The 17,418-nt window shown below is 40.5% G+C and overlaps 1 protein-coding gene across 1 annotated transcript; it reads right to left on the bottom strand.

The window, feature by feature from the left end:
• Nucleotides 1-561: 561 nt before the first annotated feature.
• LOC311139914 (hyaluronan and proteoglycan link protein 2-like) lies at nt 562-3,852 on the bottom strand. The gene is made up of 6 exons (XM_084174911.1): nt 3,617-3,852; nt 3,352-3,456; nt 2,731-3,087; nt 2,435-2,551; nt 2,133-2,315; nt 562-1,391 (listed from the first exon to the last, which is right to left on the bottom strand). Exons 2-6 carry the CDS (start codon nt 3,428-3,430, stop codon nt 1,114-1,116), a joined length of 1,014 nt encoding a protein of 337 aa, XP_084031037.1. The 5' UTR covers nt 3,431-3,456; nt 3,617-3,852; the 3' UTR covers nt 562-1,113.
• Nucleotides 3,853-17,418: the final 13,566 nt, after the last annotated feature.

The raw sequence follows: 17,418 nt of genomic DNA on the forward strand, positions 1-17,418 counted from the left end.
TGTATAAGAAAATCTCCTCAATCCATATCTTCTCAATTCCCACAACCCAGAGCTTTTTCTCAACATGTCCTCTTATCTGGTGCTTTGTTTTTCAGGTGTCTTACGAACTTTGGACCCAATATTAGAAGCCAATATCCACTTTAAAGTACTGGTTTGAAAATAGCCAGAATCCAAAGTTTGTTATTTTATACTCTCATAAAAACGTAATCACTAAGATACTAGGAAGAACTTGTGAAAATGTCCACAATGGTATTTCAGTTTTCATGCATCAATGATGCCATTGTCTTAGTTCCAGTGGAAGTACTATTGTAGGTTGGTAGTGTTTAACAGTAATCAAATAATGCTAATTGTTAATCCCATTTGTGACTGCACAATTACATAATGAACTTGTTATGAAAGAAAAAAAGGTAATTGTAAAACTAATTAAAAAGGAGATGGATTAAGTGAAAAGAAGAAAAATATAACTTAATTCTGTAATGTAGTCTGAGTTTTTGGAGAGTAGAAAATAAATATCTATTAAAATGAATTGATTACAATGTAATTATCCAGGTGAATATGGTTGCATTTCAATTATATTTTAATGCCATTGATCAAATACACTTTCAAGATCTTTTATTGTATTACAGTTATGCTCAATGCGTGTACTTTCTCCCATTCTGCTAATCACACACTCCCTTACATCATCTAAGAAGATAACAGCATTCTATGAACTTGTCATTGTGTAATAACTATCCTGTTACATTAGAATAGTGCTTCTTGGATAACAAAGATCACAAAACTAATGTTACACAAACGCAGGAAGCTATGTAGTTGTTACCTGTAGCAGTAAAGCTCATAAGAGTGGCAGGTTTTTGTTGATGTGTCCCATGAAAAAAGGCATTAAGCCTTTGAGGTCTCCTGTAATAACATATTGTAGTATTGCAGAAAAGCACAGAGCTACTTGTATCTTTTGGCGATGTTGAGGAACCAGTTCCCAGCCTTTTGACTACCTGTATCTGCAAGCCCTGCATGCTAAAACCTGTAGGGGTCACTGGTATTCTTCACAAAGGTTCTGCGTCTTGGATCTATGAAGTCAGTGGTAGTAGGCTCCACACGCTATGGGTCTCATGGAAGCTACCTGTAGCAGAAGGCACCATAGAGACGCAGGGTCTTGTTGGGGTACCCAATGGTGCGCACACCAGCCCCGGGAATACCGCCACAGCGCTCTCTAGGGGTGGTGATAGGGAAGCGCACACTGCCGTCCTTCAACCAACCTCCATCACAGCGATCATAGCTCAGGAAACGCCAGGCCGAATAGAGCTGGCCAACCAGAGCTAACTCTGCTCCCTCACCCCTACACGCCTGCACTGACTCCCCAAATGTGAGTGGCCCTCCAACGAAGAACACAAAGCCTGGAAGAGAGGAAGGGGAATACAAGTTCAGTTTCCCAACTGGCGACCCGTGGTCCGAATTTGGCCTGCACGTAATTGTATTTGGCCCCCCAAGTTTTCTGAGCATTTTTTTAAATTGTTGGACATAAAATACTGTAAAAACACCAGCAAATCAACTCCAAGTGATTTCAATTTTGGAAATCTGTTCCTAAGTATTCCAATAAAACATTTAAACTTCTTGGGGAACCGTGCTATATGGTAAAACCACCCACTATCTTTATAATTTAACATTTCCACTGAGGTTTTTATTTTCCGATTACAGTGGATGTTCCAATGCCACTAAAGGGCAACTAGTTTCCCACAGATGGACTTGTTTACAAGTGGTTCTGAACAACAGCCTTTATTGTCCATCCCCATCCTCTCAGGACCTTTAACGAGCCCACTTCCTATGTATTGCCAAAAGTCACCCTGTTGCTATGGAAGGTTTACAGTCAGAATAACATAAGACTGTTCTGAACACTGTTCTGAACACACTTTTTTCAATACTATAATGTAATTGCATCCTTATTAATGTTTGATTATATGTTGGTTCCAGACTATTTTTAAATGTACCACATCGCCCAAATCCAATTGAACTCCTTTTATTCATTTTCGATAAGCAGCATTCCGAATTAAAAAGGATGGAACTAATTTGACACATGAATACTATACTGACATTGCTATTTGACAGCTTCACAAAGCACCAAAACCCATTCAGCTGACCTGTGGTTCTAGAGGTGAAACAGAAGGCATCAAAGTGGTCCCGGATCCTGTCCCGGGGGCCATAGCTGCGAATGCCAGGCAGCAGCTCCCCCCCACATTCTGGTCGTGGGTGCAGGATGGGGTAGTGGACTGTCCCATCGATGAGCCATCCCGCGTTGCACCAATCGAGACCCTCTGTCCATGCTACACAATGACAATGTGTTACTGTTTGCTTAGTGAAAGTTAGCCATACATAAACCTCTATGGTATCAGTAAAGGTACAGAGTAAACTGTCAATGTTTTGCTGATTGAATATTGAATACCTCTGTATAGTTGCTTGAATGTGGCCAATGTGCCATCCTGTTCAGCACAGGCCTCCTTAGCTTCCTGGTAGGTGAATTTGTAGCGGCCATTTTTGCTCTGATATGGAAACACCATCCCTAAAAGTAAATACAAGTTGTCTCTTCTTATGTTGATGTTAAGTCACACAACATATCAAAAACCTTGTCTGATTTGCCTTTTTATTCTCCAAATATATTTTAGTCTGAATAGCAAGCAATATGGTTTCTTTACAACATTTGAAATGTTTATAAAGGTTACAAGAATCACCATAATCTACCTTCTATCCTCAATGTAATGATGACGCTCTCATCATCAATACCGTTGATCAGCTCACAGCGATATCTACCATCGTCTTCTAGTTCCAGGTTGCTGAGTCGTAGTGAGGCATCCATGGCATGAGCATTACGAAGCGAGGCCCGTGGCCCAAGCAGGCCATAGGGTTTGTGGGCATAACCGTTTGTGATCATGACAATGTTCTCGCTTCCACGAAGAAGAGGTTCCAGTTTTGTCCACTTCACCTTGTAATGGCTTGGTTTGAATCGCAGTATACATGGCAAAGTGGCATTTCCTCCCCGAGGGCTGGTTACTTCAGCATAAACAGGTGGCTCAAGCAGATACTTCAGTGTCTTTGTTGCTGAGGGATTTAAAATAGGTTCCTTGTAAGATTATTCCTCCATAGTCCTCCATTATACAACAATGAAAGTCTCATACATTACATTAAGTTAGAATTATTTTATGGTCATCATTAAGCAATGTCACTGGCCTATAGTCAGTGACCTTCATATGAACTAAATTGACCAGATTCAATACATTAACATTAAATAGATGGATATAATTCTGCATACTCTCCTGTCATAAGCTGAAATAACTTGTATACTCAGAAAATTATAAAACATACCTTGTCTTTTTGGAATATAAATAGCAGACGTCCAACTGAAACAACTTGCAGTTAGTATCAAAATAGCAGCACAGTTCATAATGAAACAAGTCACCCTCCTTGTCCCTGCAATAGAATAACAACATTATCTGATTTAGAATGTTTACATAATGTGGTAGGGCATTTTTGATTGTACTACGAAGAACAGTTTTATACATAGAACATTTGCCTCTAGGAGGACCAAAACAGTTCAAGAGACACCAAAAGAAAATCCAAAAGCTCTTACCTGCAGCAGTTAATGAGATGCAGATTTATTTTTCTCTTCAAAACAGTGGTGACTGATCACCTTTGAGGGTTGTTCAGTCAAACATGACCGTTTCCCATTGGTGGGATAGTTCGGAAGCAAATATATCTTCTTTCTTTATCTCTGAGCCCCTTTCTGCCACTGCGATCTCTCCCTCTGACCCCCAAGATCTCTCTCTCTCTCTCTCTCACTCTCTCTCTTGCTCCCCCCCCCCTTTCTGCTCCAGATGTTAATGAGGATGTGATGTGACAGGCTGCCATTGTGTCTCTCTCTGCCTCCATCCTCTACTTCTCAATAAGGGACACGTGAGAGGAAGTGAGGAAGAGTTACCCATTTTCAAAGGGTTTGAACCTAGAATGTGCCTGTTTACTGTATTTATGTAATAGAGAGACAGTTAGAGAAAGGGATATTTATACATACTTAGTTTTGAGCCTGGTATTGTGTATGGGTAAAACAGCAATATATCCCCATGGAAGTAACCATGTTGCTAGTCCATGCTGTGACTTTCAGTAGCAAGGTTGTAGCCTACTGCTAGCTCAACCACTGGCGTAGCGCAGTTTCTTTGGACCCCAGAAAAGTCAGAGTTTTCTGGACCCCAGAAAAATCAAACGCGTCAGCCACTCACAAAGTCTAGACTACTTACTGATTGCTGTCCATGGTTCTTAAATTGCGACGTCTACACGGCTGCCTATCAGATTATGTGGCGCTAGTGCTTGTTGTAGCCTATAGCTTTGATTTAATGGATTCATGTTTATTTTTATTTGGTCGTAATTTTCTCATGTTAAGCCTAATGTTTATCTTTCACAAAGCTATAGGCCTATGGTGTCACAATGCTGCTATTTAGAATGATGGCTGGCGGCAATATTGTATTTACTTGTTCGGCAGTTAAAGTGGGAATTTCAAATATTGCAGATTGTAAAATGAATTTTCGATGTAACAGCCCTGATGTAGATTGGACAGCACAAACACTTCCCTTGCTACATGTGGACATTAAAAAGGAGGGTTACTGTCAAAATTATTTATTTAAAAATATAATAAAATGTAGACCTACTGTAGGTGTGAGATAATGGGCACCCAGAGCTCGTGGGACCCCCTCCTTATGGGGTCTAAGGGGGTTTCACTACGCCAGTGAGCTCAATTTATCATCTCAAAACCCCTATTGATGGCAAGCCTGCCTGTACGCTGAGGCCCTTGCCATCTTGCAGGGAGGTTGGAAGCTGTGTGTGCCCTGGCTTACTCTGGCCCTGTGGCCCCAGACACAAGGGCAGCATTGTGAGAGCCACGGTCTCCTTTCCCCCCAAAGACAACAGGCGGCGGACGGGCGTACAAACACAAGAAGAAGGGGAAAATGAAATAATATAATTCCTCTGCTTCCCCTGTTCCTTCTCCATTGTGCTCAGCCATCAATGGAACTCTTTCTGGCTCTTTAGTTCACAGCAATTAGTATTCATCAGGACACACTTAAGTGACAACTGTCCCCTCTCTGTCCCTCCCTCTTCCCATCCAACTCTATCTCTTTCTCTCACTCCCTCTCTCACTGTACTTCGACCCCAGCTCTCTCTTTATTTTCTATCACACTGTATGTGTTGGTCTTATTGATATATTTGAGTTGTGCAGAGGTTAGATCAGGGGCATTGTCGTATCGGGTGAATGGTGGCCATTATTGCTGTCAACAAAGAGTCCGTCTATGCTGCATCGTGTTAGAGGCTTTTATTAAAATCACGAGGTTACAGCATAAATGACAGGTGACATGACACCCGGAGAGCGACGCCTCAGAATAGCTGCTCGTTCTGCCCCTCCGTCGTTGTTCCCCCCTTATATATAACCTTCCAAGATGTGAGTGGCTCCCTCTACTGTCCAATCCCCGTGTCTACAACACACTTCCTGTCTGTCATATGTGACGTCACACCCAAAACATTCCCTCTTGATACTAACACAAACAACATTCCATTTCTTCACGAAAAACATTTAACAAAGGCATAATCTTCAGATACGATATTCCCCCCTTCGAGACGAACTAAACGTCTCGAAAACAAACAGAATAGGATTATGACTAGTAACAATTTATCTTATTGAGTATCTTTAACATTAAACCAAAAACATTCTCCTCTAGAGTGTAAATACCTTTCTATGAAATAACTGTTTATGAAGTGTGAATACATTACTATGAAATATGAACAAATCTCTATGGAGTGTAAGAGCGAAAAACTGTCCGGCAACCTTCCATCCATCAATCAAGACAGTAAAATTCTCTCACGGTCCCTCTGCCCCAGGCAACCACCTTCGGTACTCCAGATAACCTCATAACCCATGTAAATGCACTTGAAAGTATGATGCAATTAAATACACATGTAAGCCCCTGCAAACAAAATCCTATCCAAAAACATCCACTCTAAGGCTGGTCAACCCATTGGACCGTAAAGTGGAACTCTCCCTGCCTAAATTCCCTGTCCCTAAGCATTCACGAAATAAACAAAAACATCTAAGATCCTCACATGTATTCAATAACATCAAACATCATTCTACAAAAATTAATACCTAAAAATATGACACAATTATGTATTACACATGTCTATATTCCATTGCAAACACTGGAATGTAGTCCACTACACTTCATCTCCCTGTAGTCTCCTCTTCCAATGGACTGTTGATGGAATCGGCCACACCCTCCTTGTTTCATCTCCTCCAGTCATTGTCGTTTCATATTGTCCCTTCATATTGTCCTTGTTTGAGTCACATGTTCCCCCAAATGCTTCTGGAAGAAAAGAAAAGAAACGACCAAACAGTATCTTTTTGCAAAACAAACACTTTCAAATTAAACATGAATATCAACTAAGAATATAAAACTGATATATAAATGATGCATGAATCACATAAACCTATTCCCCCCTTTGATTCATAAATCATACCAACATCACCCCAATATTGAAAAAAATTGAAAAATAATGAACTCATAAAAAAATGATATTTATCCATCAGTAGTCCATCCATCTTCCTCCAGATCAGGAACAGTAAACACCGGCATCTGAGTGTTGTCTCCAGGCATCACTCTCCAACCTATCTCAATATCATAACTTTCTCAAAGGTAAGTAACAAATTCACAGTGCTATCAAAGCTGCCATTAAAATGTAACCCATCACTGCCCCTACTGGCCTAACTGATCTTGCAACCAAGTCTTACCCACCAAATATCTCTAAAATTCCCAATAGTCACATTGTCAGTCAAAAGCTAATCGTTTAACCATCAAAGTCCTGCTCTTCTTACTACCTGGTATATTAAAAAGTAACCTTATATTTCTCATTACTACCCTTAATGTCATGCTTATCCATATGTTTTATTAGAACAAAAACAACTTTTAGCCCTCAATGTTTCACCTGAATACTTCAGGGTTCCGTTGTTACCTGATTTTCCTTTCCCATTTAACAATTCCCATAGGGTAATTCATTTAACCAAGAACACTTAAACCTAGGCTTAAACCACTGTTCTGACAACGACATTATTTTATCTGTCAATGACTGTTGCTGATACCACAGTCATGACAAAGCATAAGACTGACCCATACCTGATAGAGGCCGCGCGACCGTCTAACATGTTTGGTGCTGGAATTCTCAACAGACATGGACCCTCAAGATTCCTCACTGATCTTACAGAATGAGTTAATCTATCTCTAATTTCCACAACAGAAGAACGAGCGGTACTGATCAGATACCTCTCCTTGTCTGTCATTAAAATCAAAGACCTCATCCTGTCCTCCATGATGGATCTATATTCTCTCTACTACTATCTGACTCCTATTTTAACCCTATTCGTACTATCATTGACAGCACTCTCCATCCGTAACATAACCCATGAGTCCTTCTTGCTACCCCCTTTAATTTCAGAAAAGTTGTTGTCGGTGTCATACTTCCTACATTTGCTATTGCCATTGTATCACTAATCCCTTCCAAAGTTACCATTAAAGTAGTTGACTTAATTGCTGTATCAACCCTAATTACTTCTAGTGCAACAGTTCCCATTATCCTCTGTGTATTATCTACTGTTGGAGTGACTACTGTAACATATTCTTCCTGAACTCCCTTGGTGACTGTGAAACTTCAACAGATTTGAAATCTTCCATCATAAGCGTCACTTTACGAATTACATAGCCTTTTAACCAATAATTCTTAACCGGAACAACTTCTAATGCTTGCCCTAGATAAGTACACATATATTCTCCCTGACCTTTCTCTGTAACATTACGCAACATAAGTGAACAGTCACTCCTAACCTCTTCCACTTCCTGACCTTTCTCTGTAACATTACGCCAAATAAGTGAACAGTCACTCCTAACCTCTTCCACTTCATATCGTTGTACAAACTATCCCTCCTTTGACTAGGGGCAACAGCTTCTACTCCTGGTCCTGATAACAATACTTATTCTCCATAATTATCTCTCCATATGGGAGAAACGTCCCCATCCTAACCCTAATAAGTATTCTTTCCCCTAAAATTGGTGCTGTATTGGTTCCCTTATAACCAAATGCGATATATTTATGGCTTTAATAACTATCAATGTTGAAAGAGTTAAATTGCTTCTCCCTGTTGTTCTAATAAACTGAAGTGTTAATGTCCTTAGTTACTCCTAGTTTTCCCCAAAGAAAAGTTGTTTCTGCTTGTACTTCCATCTATCACCACTAGTGTCACTTTTTCCCACTCTCAGTCCTATCTCTAATTCCTGACTTTCAAACGTTTGATTATAAAAAATACACCTATAATTACCTTGATCTCCCTGCTGGGAACTGTAACTATAGATACTCAATCACCCTCAATCTTCTTTTATCAATGCATCGGCTCCTAACAGATCTAAACTCCTACCATATCTTCCCACTAAACTTAAAAATGTCCTTCACTACTGTTCTCTCTCTCTCTCTCACTACTAACTTTGAAACTTAGCTTACTGTCTTAGAGTTCCTTCAACCTAGTCCTCCTAACTTATTTTAATCCAATCTTTTCTCTCATACCATTTAAAACTTTTTCCACTGATTTATTCACAAAATCCCTTTACCACCAAATTTTTAGAATATGTGATTGGGAAAGTTCCCCACCTGCTTCTGACTCATTACACACAGACTTGGCAAACGACTAAACACCTTTTAGCCTAGCCTGAAACCTCTTAGTGTAAGAATGTAACCCAGAATAAACAGTCACCCCTTTTAACTTTTCAGACAGATTGTCTAATAGACAGTCGTTTAGTGTACATCTTATTGTACAATTCAATTTAAACAATGCATCTCTTCCCAACACTGCAATAACAGTATCTTCTAATATTAGTACCTTAAGAGTAATTAACTGTTTTACTACCTCAAATCCCTATCCTAATTAGTTATCAATTAGTGAGATGTTTAACCTCTTTAGGCTGAACCCAGATAAGTTTTCCCCTATTCACTATCACTTCTAATGGTCGGTTGTTTTTACTTCAATTGTTAGCTATTTTCTCTTCTTCTCTCATCGATGCTCTCAGCTGATACCCCCCTTCCGGATCTTCTAGGCACTAACAGGTAATCTTCACTTGCTCCTATATCTTCCTCTGTTGTTTCCTCCTGACGCATTTTCATCACAGGTAAAGTACCCAATCTGTCCACAATTATAACAGTCTTCTGAAAGTTGCTGAAAGTGTAGCTGAAATCTTCCTCCTCCTATTTCTTCTCGTCCTCTTCCTCTCCCATTCTGTGTCTGTCCAGAAATTGACTGGGGTTATGAATCAACTGGTGCCGCCCTTGGTGGCTGATACAATTGCATTTGATATTGTTCAGTTGAAGCTGTAACAGTGATTGTTGATTTGGTTCACTCTGATTCTTCATAACCAAACCTTATCTTCTCCACCAGTTGTATGATTGAGTTTTCTCAGAGCTTCTTCGTCCTGTTCTTTCTTCTTCTCCAATTCTTGGGATCCTTTTCTCAGCAGTTTCTCCTCTTCTGTATCTTCAGCTGTGTTACTTCTAAACTATTTGCTTTATCCAGGCATGATAAGCATCGGTCTATATCTCTATTTCTTCTTTGCTAGTCATTGTAGGATAAAATCCTCTTGAACATAAAGCACCTTTAATCTCCAAATCTTCATCGCTTTCTTCATTTTCAACTTCCATCAGAGATCAAATCTCGTGTATCCTTCTTCTTTTTCCTCTTGCCAACTTCCTTCTGATCACAGAGTCATATCCACCCATGACCTCTTCATCATCCTCATCTTCTTTAAGTTCCATCCTCCTTAACCTTCCTCTTCTCTTCCAGACATCTCATTTCCTTCCTTCTGGAGTTCTGGATTCATCTTCATCGTCGTTTCTTCTTGTCCTCTATCTATTATTCGTCTTCATCTCTGATGTAACAATCACCCTGCTGGATGATCACTGAAAGCTGAGGATAAACATCCCTAAGCTGTACTTTTTGCTGAATCCGTATGTGAGAAAGGTGTACTAACTTCTGCCATTAGTTTTTCCAACACTACTTTCTAACACTACTTTAGTTAAAGGATTACTATTTTTCCCTATATCAATCGGTGTAATCACCTTCCTCTAGCCTTGCTGTCCTTTCTCCCCATTGTAACTACTCTTTTATATTCCTTTATTATGAATTAGCTTATTTTAGACTGTATAGCCTATGGCTTCCCCCCCTCTAATTATTAATATAAAACTAACAACTCCAAAAAAAATAATAATAATAATAATAATAATAATAATAATATATATAGCATATTTTTTTTTTTTAAATCAATTAAAAATCCTGAATAATTAAAACCAATTTTTTATTTCTATATCCTAACTTATCAATTAGTGTTGGCTATCTTACCACAACCCATCAAATGCAAGTAGTCAACTTCAAACTAAAATACCCATAAACAAAGCCTTCTAACCTTACAACCCTTTGATTTTTATAAATTCCATTGTTTAATATGCACCCAAGTATCTTAATTGCCGAATAATGTCAGTACCTGATTCCCAACCCAATTCCAATCAAACCCCAGTGATACACAGAGCCTGCAAAATGCAATTTTTAATGAATCATTTGCCAAGCCTATGTAAAATTGTCATAACATCACATATTTTGTAAGGGATGATTTTTGTGAACTAGCCTGATATCTGATCCTCTCGTCTGACTCTGCCTCGTCACACCTTGTCACGTGACGCACGTCAGTCACACGTTAGCCCCTCCTCTCTCCTGTCGTATCGTATTGCTCCACTCATATGACATAAAAACAGAGACACAGAATCACATTTTAGTAGTTAATGCAATCACTGAGTTATTTCAACCATATTCAATATTCCTTCGTTCTATTATTCCCTCTAAGACTAACCCAGAACTAAATAGATCGCTCAAAAACATTTTTATTTAATTTTAATCCGTCATTTAATTCAATTCATTATACTTCGCCAACATATATTTAATTTATAAATTTACTACATCTCAACAACTAGTTTCACGTTCGAATAACAGTTACTTTAACGATTTAAAAGATTCGTGACCACCTTCCCTTTCTCTGTAGCTATCTCACCCCTGCAGGGAAACCCCAAAGACCTATGACCTTAAGCCACCATTTTGTTTTGTAGGCTCAGCGCGACCGCATGTCGTAGTTTTAGCCCCGTAAAATCAAGCGCATGCGCACCTCCATTTAACCCCATGCTTTTTCACCGTGGACTCTCTCCCCAAACAGACGATTAACAGTCCAGCTGTAACTCCCGTTTCCCCCTTATAGTCAAACAACAATTAACAGCGCTCACAAAACATATAACCTGACTTACACACAGAGACAAGTTTAAGAGACTTTAATCCATCGCAATGGAGTCTCTAAGGATACATTAGCATGTAGCACACCACACAATTAGCATTTAGCATTAGCCGCCCTGTACCATGTAGCATGAAACACACTCCCATTTAGCATTAACATTAGCCTTAGCCTTTAGCTAACTGCGGCCTACTACACAGAGACATACCCTGCACTGCCCTATCAATTTTAAACATATTTATCCTACCGTTTTTGCTACCGGGACTAATGAGCATTACACCGAGAAATCAAACCCAATCAGACATCCCGTCGGACGAAAGTCAAATCATAATCACAATCAGATAAACCTCATTAATCCGAGCTCTCTTTAAAAAAAAGACACCCACCGTCCACCCATTCTATCGTGTAAACGGATTTGCCGGCCCAACATCTAAAATGGCCCCCCCTGGAGGTCTTAAATGGTACAGTGCTCTAAAGAATGCGCATATCTGCCTTAATCGTCACTTCAATACTTAAATCCTACAGTTTAATGCTCTAAAAACTTCCAATTATCTGCCGGTTCCAATGGAATAAATTATAGCAGACTCTAGTCGACCGCAATAACGCCACCCGAGGCAAGGTCGTATGGTACATCTCTCCAGTGTACATAAGTCGTATCCAATCTAACAAACTCCGAAGCGGTAAGAAAAAACTCACCCTTTTTGGCCATGCTTCAAAGCGAGTTAGCCTGGCGGTTGACTGAAACAAGGAAGAGACGCAAACCCAGCCCCACGTTGGGCGCCATTATGTCGTATCGGGTGAATGCTGGCCATTATTGCTGTCAACAAAGAGTCCGTCTATGCTGCATCGTGTTAGAGGCTTTTATTAAAATCACGAGGTTACAGCATAAATGACAGGTGACATGACACCCGGAGAGCGACGCCTCAGAATAGCTGCTCGTTCTGCCCCTCCGTCGTTGTTCCCCCCTTATATATAACCTTCCAAGATGTGAGTGGCTCCCTCTACTGTCCAATCCCCGTGTCTACAACACACTTCCTGTCTGTCATATGTGACGTCACACCCAAAACATTCCCTCTTGATACTAACACAAACAACATTCCATTTCTTCACGAAAAACATTTAACAAAGGCATAATCTTCAGATACGATAGCATCAAACTCATTCCATGGAGCGAAGAGTGTTTGCTGTTTTTTGTTATTTCCGTTCAGTAGCGGTGCGTGTGTTAAATCACTGAGGAAGCCAAGCCAAGTCAGTAAAAAATCCATATTACAAACTATGTTGTGATAATTGGATTGTTGGCTCTATAACCTATTTGTTCATTTTAGTCATTTAGCAGACGCTCTTATCCAGAGCGACTTACAGTTAGTGAGTGCATACATTATTATTTATTTTTTTCATACTGGAATCGAACCCACAACCCTAGCGTTGCAAATGCCATGCTCTACCAACTGAGCTACATCCCTGCCGGCCATTCCCTCCCTTACCCTGGACGACGCTGGGCCAATTGTGCGCCGCCCCATGGGTTTCCCGGTCGCGGCCGGCTACGACAGAGACTGGATTCGAACCAGGATCTCTGGTGGCACAGCTAGCACTGCGATGCAGTGCATTATACCACTGTGCCACTCGCCACATATGCCACCGTGATATACAACAAGGCCGTGACAACAAAAACACAAGAGTCACACAGTGGCGGAATAAATTCAACTACACATACATTTGTTTCATCACAAAACCGGAGAGCAACATCTGTCCGGTGAAGTCCACAAAGCAAATATTGCATGTAACAAACCGTTATATCACCTGCTGCATGGTCAAGCAAGTTAATGTTTGACAGTTTACTAAACAACTAATGATTTAGAACCACAGAGTTACCACAAGTCTGCACAAAGACAACAGGAGCTCTGCCTCCACTATTTCAGCACCATTTCAACATAAACATTTAAACATCAACAAATCAACAAGGCTATACAGTGCATTCGGAAAGTATTCAGACCCCTTTACTTTTTCCACATTTTGTTACGTTACAGCCTTATTCTAAAATGGATAAAAAAATAATTTAAAAAACATAAATCTACACACAATGCCCCATAATGACAAAGCACAAACAGGTTTTTAGAAATTTTTGCAAAGTTATATAAAATAAATAAATGAAATATGCACGGTATATGCTTAGTTTTATACACTGAAAACAAACTTAAAGATACCAAAAATGATTTAGTCCAATCAATGTTGTGTGTGTGTGTGTGTGTGTGTGTGAGTGTGTGTGTGAGTGCGTGTTCGAGCAAGCAAAACGTTTTTTTTGACTCACCCTAATTGTAGACTAGTTGAACTCCAATGCCCTCCTCCTCTCTTTTATGCTGGCAAAATGGTCTATGGCTCTGTCATACAGTTAGTACGCTTTTAGTTTTTGTTGTCATAGGCTACCTAGCTAAAATACTTGCTAGCCTAACTTCCTCGCATGGGCAAAAATGAACCAGCTAAGTTAGCTAGCTAGTTAACGTGAGCCTAAAAGGGCTAGGCTACATCTAGGCTACATATTGAACTTCAATCATCTCAGGCCAGTGGCACAGCATATTCATTCATGGTTAGATCAGAATTGTGTCATAATCATTGGCCTGTACAGAGAATTAAGTCAAAACCACAAGTCCAAATCCCCATCTCCATCCATGGCTTAGGAAAGGGTTGATAGCTACTGCAGGACATCAACACAAGCAGACCAGAAACGAAAATGTAGTGTGAGATTTGATTAGGGTGAGGCCAAATCCAAACTGGCCTCCCTTGGGGACGTTTTGCTGCACCAGGACAACCCACAGTTGAGCTCAGCTCAACGCTAATTGGCTAATTATTTTATAATTGTTTTATCAAGAGAGGCCAAATGATTGCTGGCATCAATCAATCAAATGCCATGGCCGCAACATGTCATACTATTTTTGTCCAGACAGCATCAGATATATGGGCTACACACACTGAAATAGAGGGGCACCATTTCTCTCGCTTGGATGATTTCTCTGGTGAAATTCAGTCACTAAGCGAATTGACGGAAAATTATGAAAACACAGAGAGAGACGAAAGATAAATGATTTTATAATTTATATGTTTTTATTGGTCAAATATTTGGGGAGGTCTGGCTTCCCTTGGCATCCATGAATACACTCCACTGTTTCCTTACAATTTGTGTAAAAAAGGTGCTCTCTAGAACCTAAAAGGGTTCTTCGGCTGTCCCCATAGGAGAACCCTTTGACAAACCCTATTTGGTTCTAGGTAGAACCATTTTTGGTTCCATGTAGAACCCTTTCCATATGGAACCCAAAAGGGTTCTCCTATTGGGACAGCCGAAGAACCCTTTTGGAACCCTTTTTTCTAAGAGTGTACAACTAAGACAACCAGTTGAGGGGTGTTTCTAACTAATCAGTGATCTTAATTTATCAATCAGGTAAAAGGGAGGAGCGAAAACCCGCAGGCACTCAGCCCTCCGTGGAATGAATTATAGGTGTTCAGGCGAAATTTGTAGGTAGGTATATGCAGGTAGGAGAGTTGGACATGGTGGAGTTATGCTTGCTCTTTCCAATTTCCGTCTCTCTCCATCTCCTTTTTGTTGTTCTCAATCAATAAAAGAAAGAGCTTTCGCCATCCTGATCATCTGTCTCTAACTCACTTTCTCAGTTGCTTTCCTCTGTCTCACCAGCTCCATAACCCCCCTTTCTTTGAAATCACTTCTGAATGTAAAAAAATACTCCTCTCTGCTGTGAGTCAATTAAACGCTGCCCTCTGGTGCATATTTGTATAAGAGACACACAATCAATACCTACTCCTCAGTGCTGTGAGTCAGTGAAACGCTGCTCTCTAGTGCATATTTGTAATGTTATTATGAAAGTTCACGTTACCTCATCAGTATAGCCGGTATTTATAGGGGGGGGGGGGTTCGATGACAGCTGCCCAGCAAAGGGCAACCTGTCATCAGCATCTGGCTCTGAGGAGCGTTCCTCGGAGACGAGGCCTACCCCAAACTATTCAATAAAATGCCATATTGTATTCTGTCTACGTTACCTCATCAGTATAGCCGGTATTTATAGGGGGGGGGGGGGGGGGGGGGGGGGTTCGATGACAGCTGCCCAGCATAGGGCAACCTGTCATCAGCATCTGGCTCTGAGGAGCGTTCCTCGGAGACGAGGCCTACCCCAAACTATTCAATAAAATGCCATATTGTATTCTGTCTTTGTTGTCATTCAGTTAAGCCTGTACTCAATTAAATTAGAGATGCACATCAATACCTCCAGAAACTCCTTTAATCTCATCAGTTGATGTCATAGGTCAGGCCTGGTGTCAGAGGTGAGGTTAACGTGTTCTTCTCTAAAGCTGGGTGTACACTACACGATTTTGGCCCCGATTTAGCTGTCCCAGACAAGTTTTTGAGGTCGGAGACAAAATTCTCATGTCGTTGCCTACTCGGGGCGTGCGGCCGTCACCGACTCTCGTTTAATGTGAGCAGGTCAGAGACGCAATCTAAGGTCCACCGATCTTGTCTTTGAGCAGTCCCAGATGTCCCGATATTTATCGGCACACAAAATCTGCAATGCTCTTGTAGTGTGAGATGTGCAATGACAAGTTTTGAGAACGGTGATCAGCAATAGCCAATGAGAGCTGGCCAGAGAAGAAGCCAGTGAGATGATGACGTTGTTTCGCATCACCCAGAATGTGTAGACTCTCGAGCAGGAGAGAGGACTATTACTAGTATGCATTTGTACTTGCCTTTAACCCAGTGTTTCGCAAACTCAGTCCTTGCGACCCCAAGGGGTGCACGTTTTTGTTTTTGCCCAAAACTACGCAGCTGATTCAACTGATCAAAGCTTGATGATTAGTTGATTATTTGAATCAGTTGTGTAATGCTAGAGCGAAAACCAAGACCGAGTTTGGGAAACCATGCTTTAACCAAAGCCAAAGTATCAAATCGTTACAGCTCTGAAGTTCACAAACAATGTTATTCAATTCAAAATGGCCTCCACAATCCCCCGACCTCAACCCAATTGAGATGGTTTGGGATGAGTCGGACCGCAGAGTGAAGGAAAAGCAGCCAACAAGTGCTCAGCATATGTGGGAACTCCTTCAAGACTGTTGGAAAAGCATTCCAGGTGAAGCTGGTTGAGAGAATGCCAAGAGTGTGCAAAGCTGTCATCAAGGCAAAGGGTGGCTATTTGAAGAATCTCAAATATAAAATATATTTTGATTTGTTTAACACTTTTTTGATTACTACATGATTCCATATGTGTTATTTCATTGTGTTGATGTCTTCACTGTTATTCTACAATGTAGAAAATAGTAAAAATAAAGAAAAACGCTTGAATGAGTAGGTGTGTCCAAACTTTTGACTGGTACTGTAGATGACCTTTTCAAATGTTTTCAGATGGCCTATATGAGGTGGAGCAGATATGCTTCCATGCTCTTTTTTACCATGCCATTTTGTTAATGTCCCCATGCAGTCTTTAAATTTTTATTTTTAAATTATCACTGTATGTCTAATAAATCACTGTGTGTGTTTATTTCATGAAAATAACTCCCAACTCCAGCTGCTATGAAAGTGAACTGTGTTTGCGTGTGATCAGGGGTGTATTCATTCCGCCGATTCTGTTGAAAAATGTTTCTTAAACGGTAGCAAAGGGAACGAAACGGGGATAAACAGACCTAAATTTGTCCAATAGAAACTCTTGTTTGAGAAAATGTGAGTATCATGTAATAGCCTAAACCTATCGATGCTACACTGAGCTGGGTGAATGGAATATGAATGACAGTTAATAGAAATAAGGCCATGCTCATCAAAAAAAATATCGTCCTCCCTCATCTTAAACGGCACTGACCGCCACTGGCTTCAGCCCCTCACCATTTGAGTGACAGCTAGCAAAATGCACACACAGCAGAGAAAGAGAGAGAGCAATGACGTAGGGCACATATCTGCACATATGTGACGTAGTTCGCAATTTTCGGAGGCCACTGTTGGCTAGTGAGCGCTACTTTTAGAACTACTGGCTAAAAA

This window comes from Coregonus lavaretus (genome assembly GCF_964263955.1).
Source record: "Coregonus lavaretus genome assembly, chromosome: 13".
NCBI lineage: Eukaryota > Metazoa > Chordata > Actinopteri > Salmoniformes > Salmonidae > Coregonus > Coregonus lavaretus.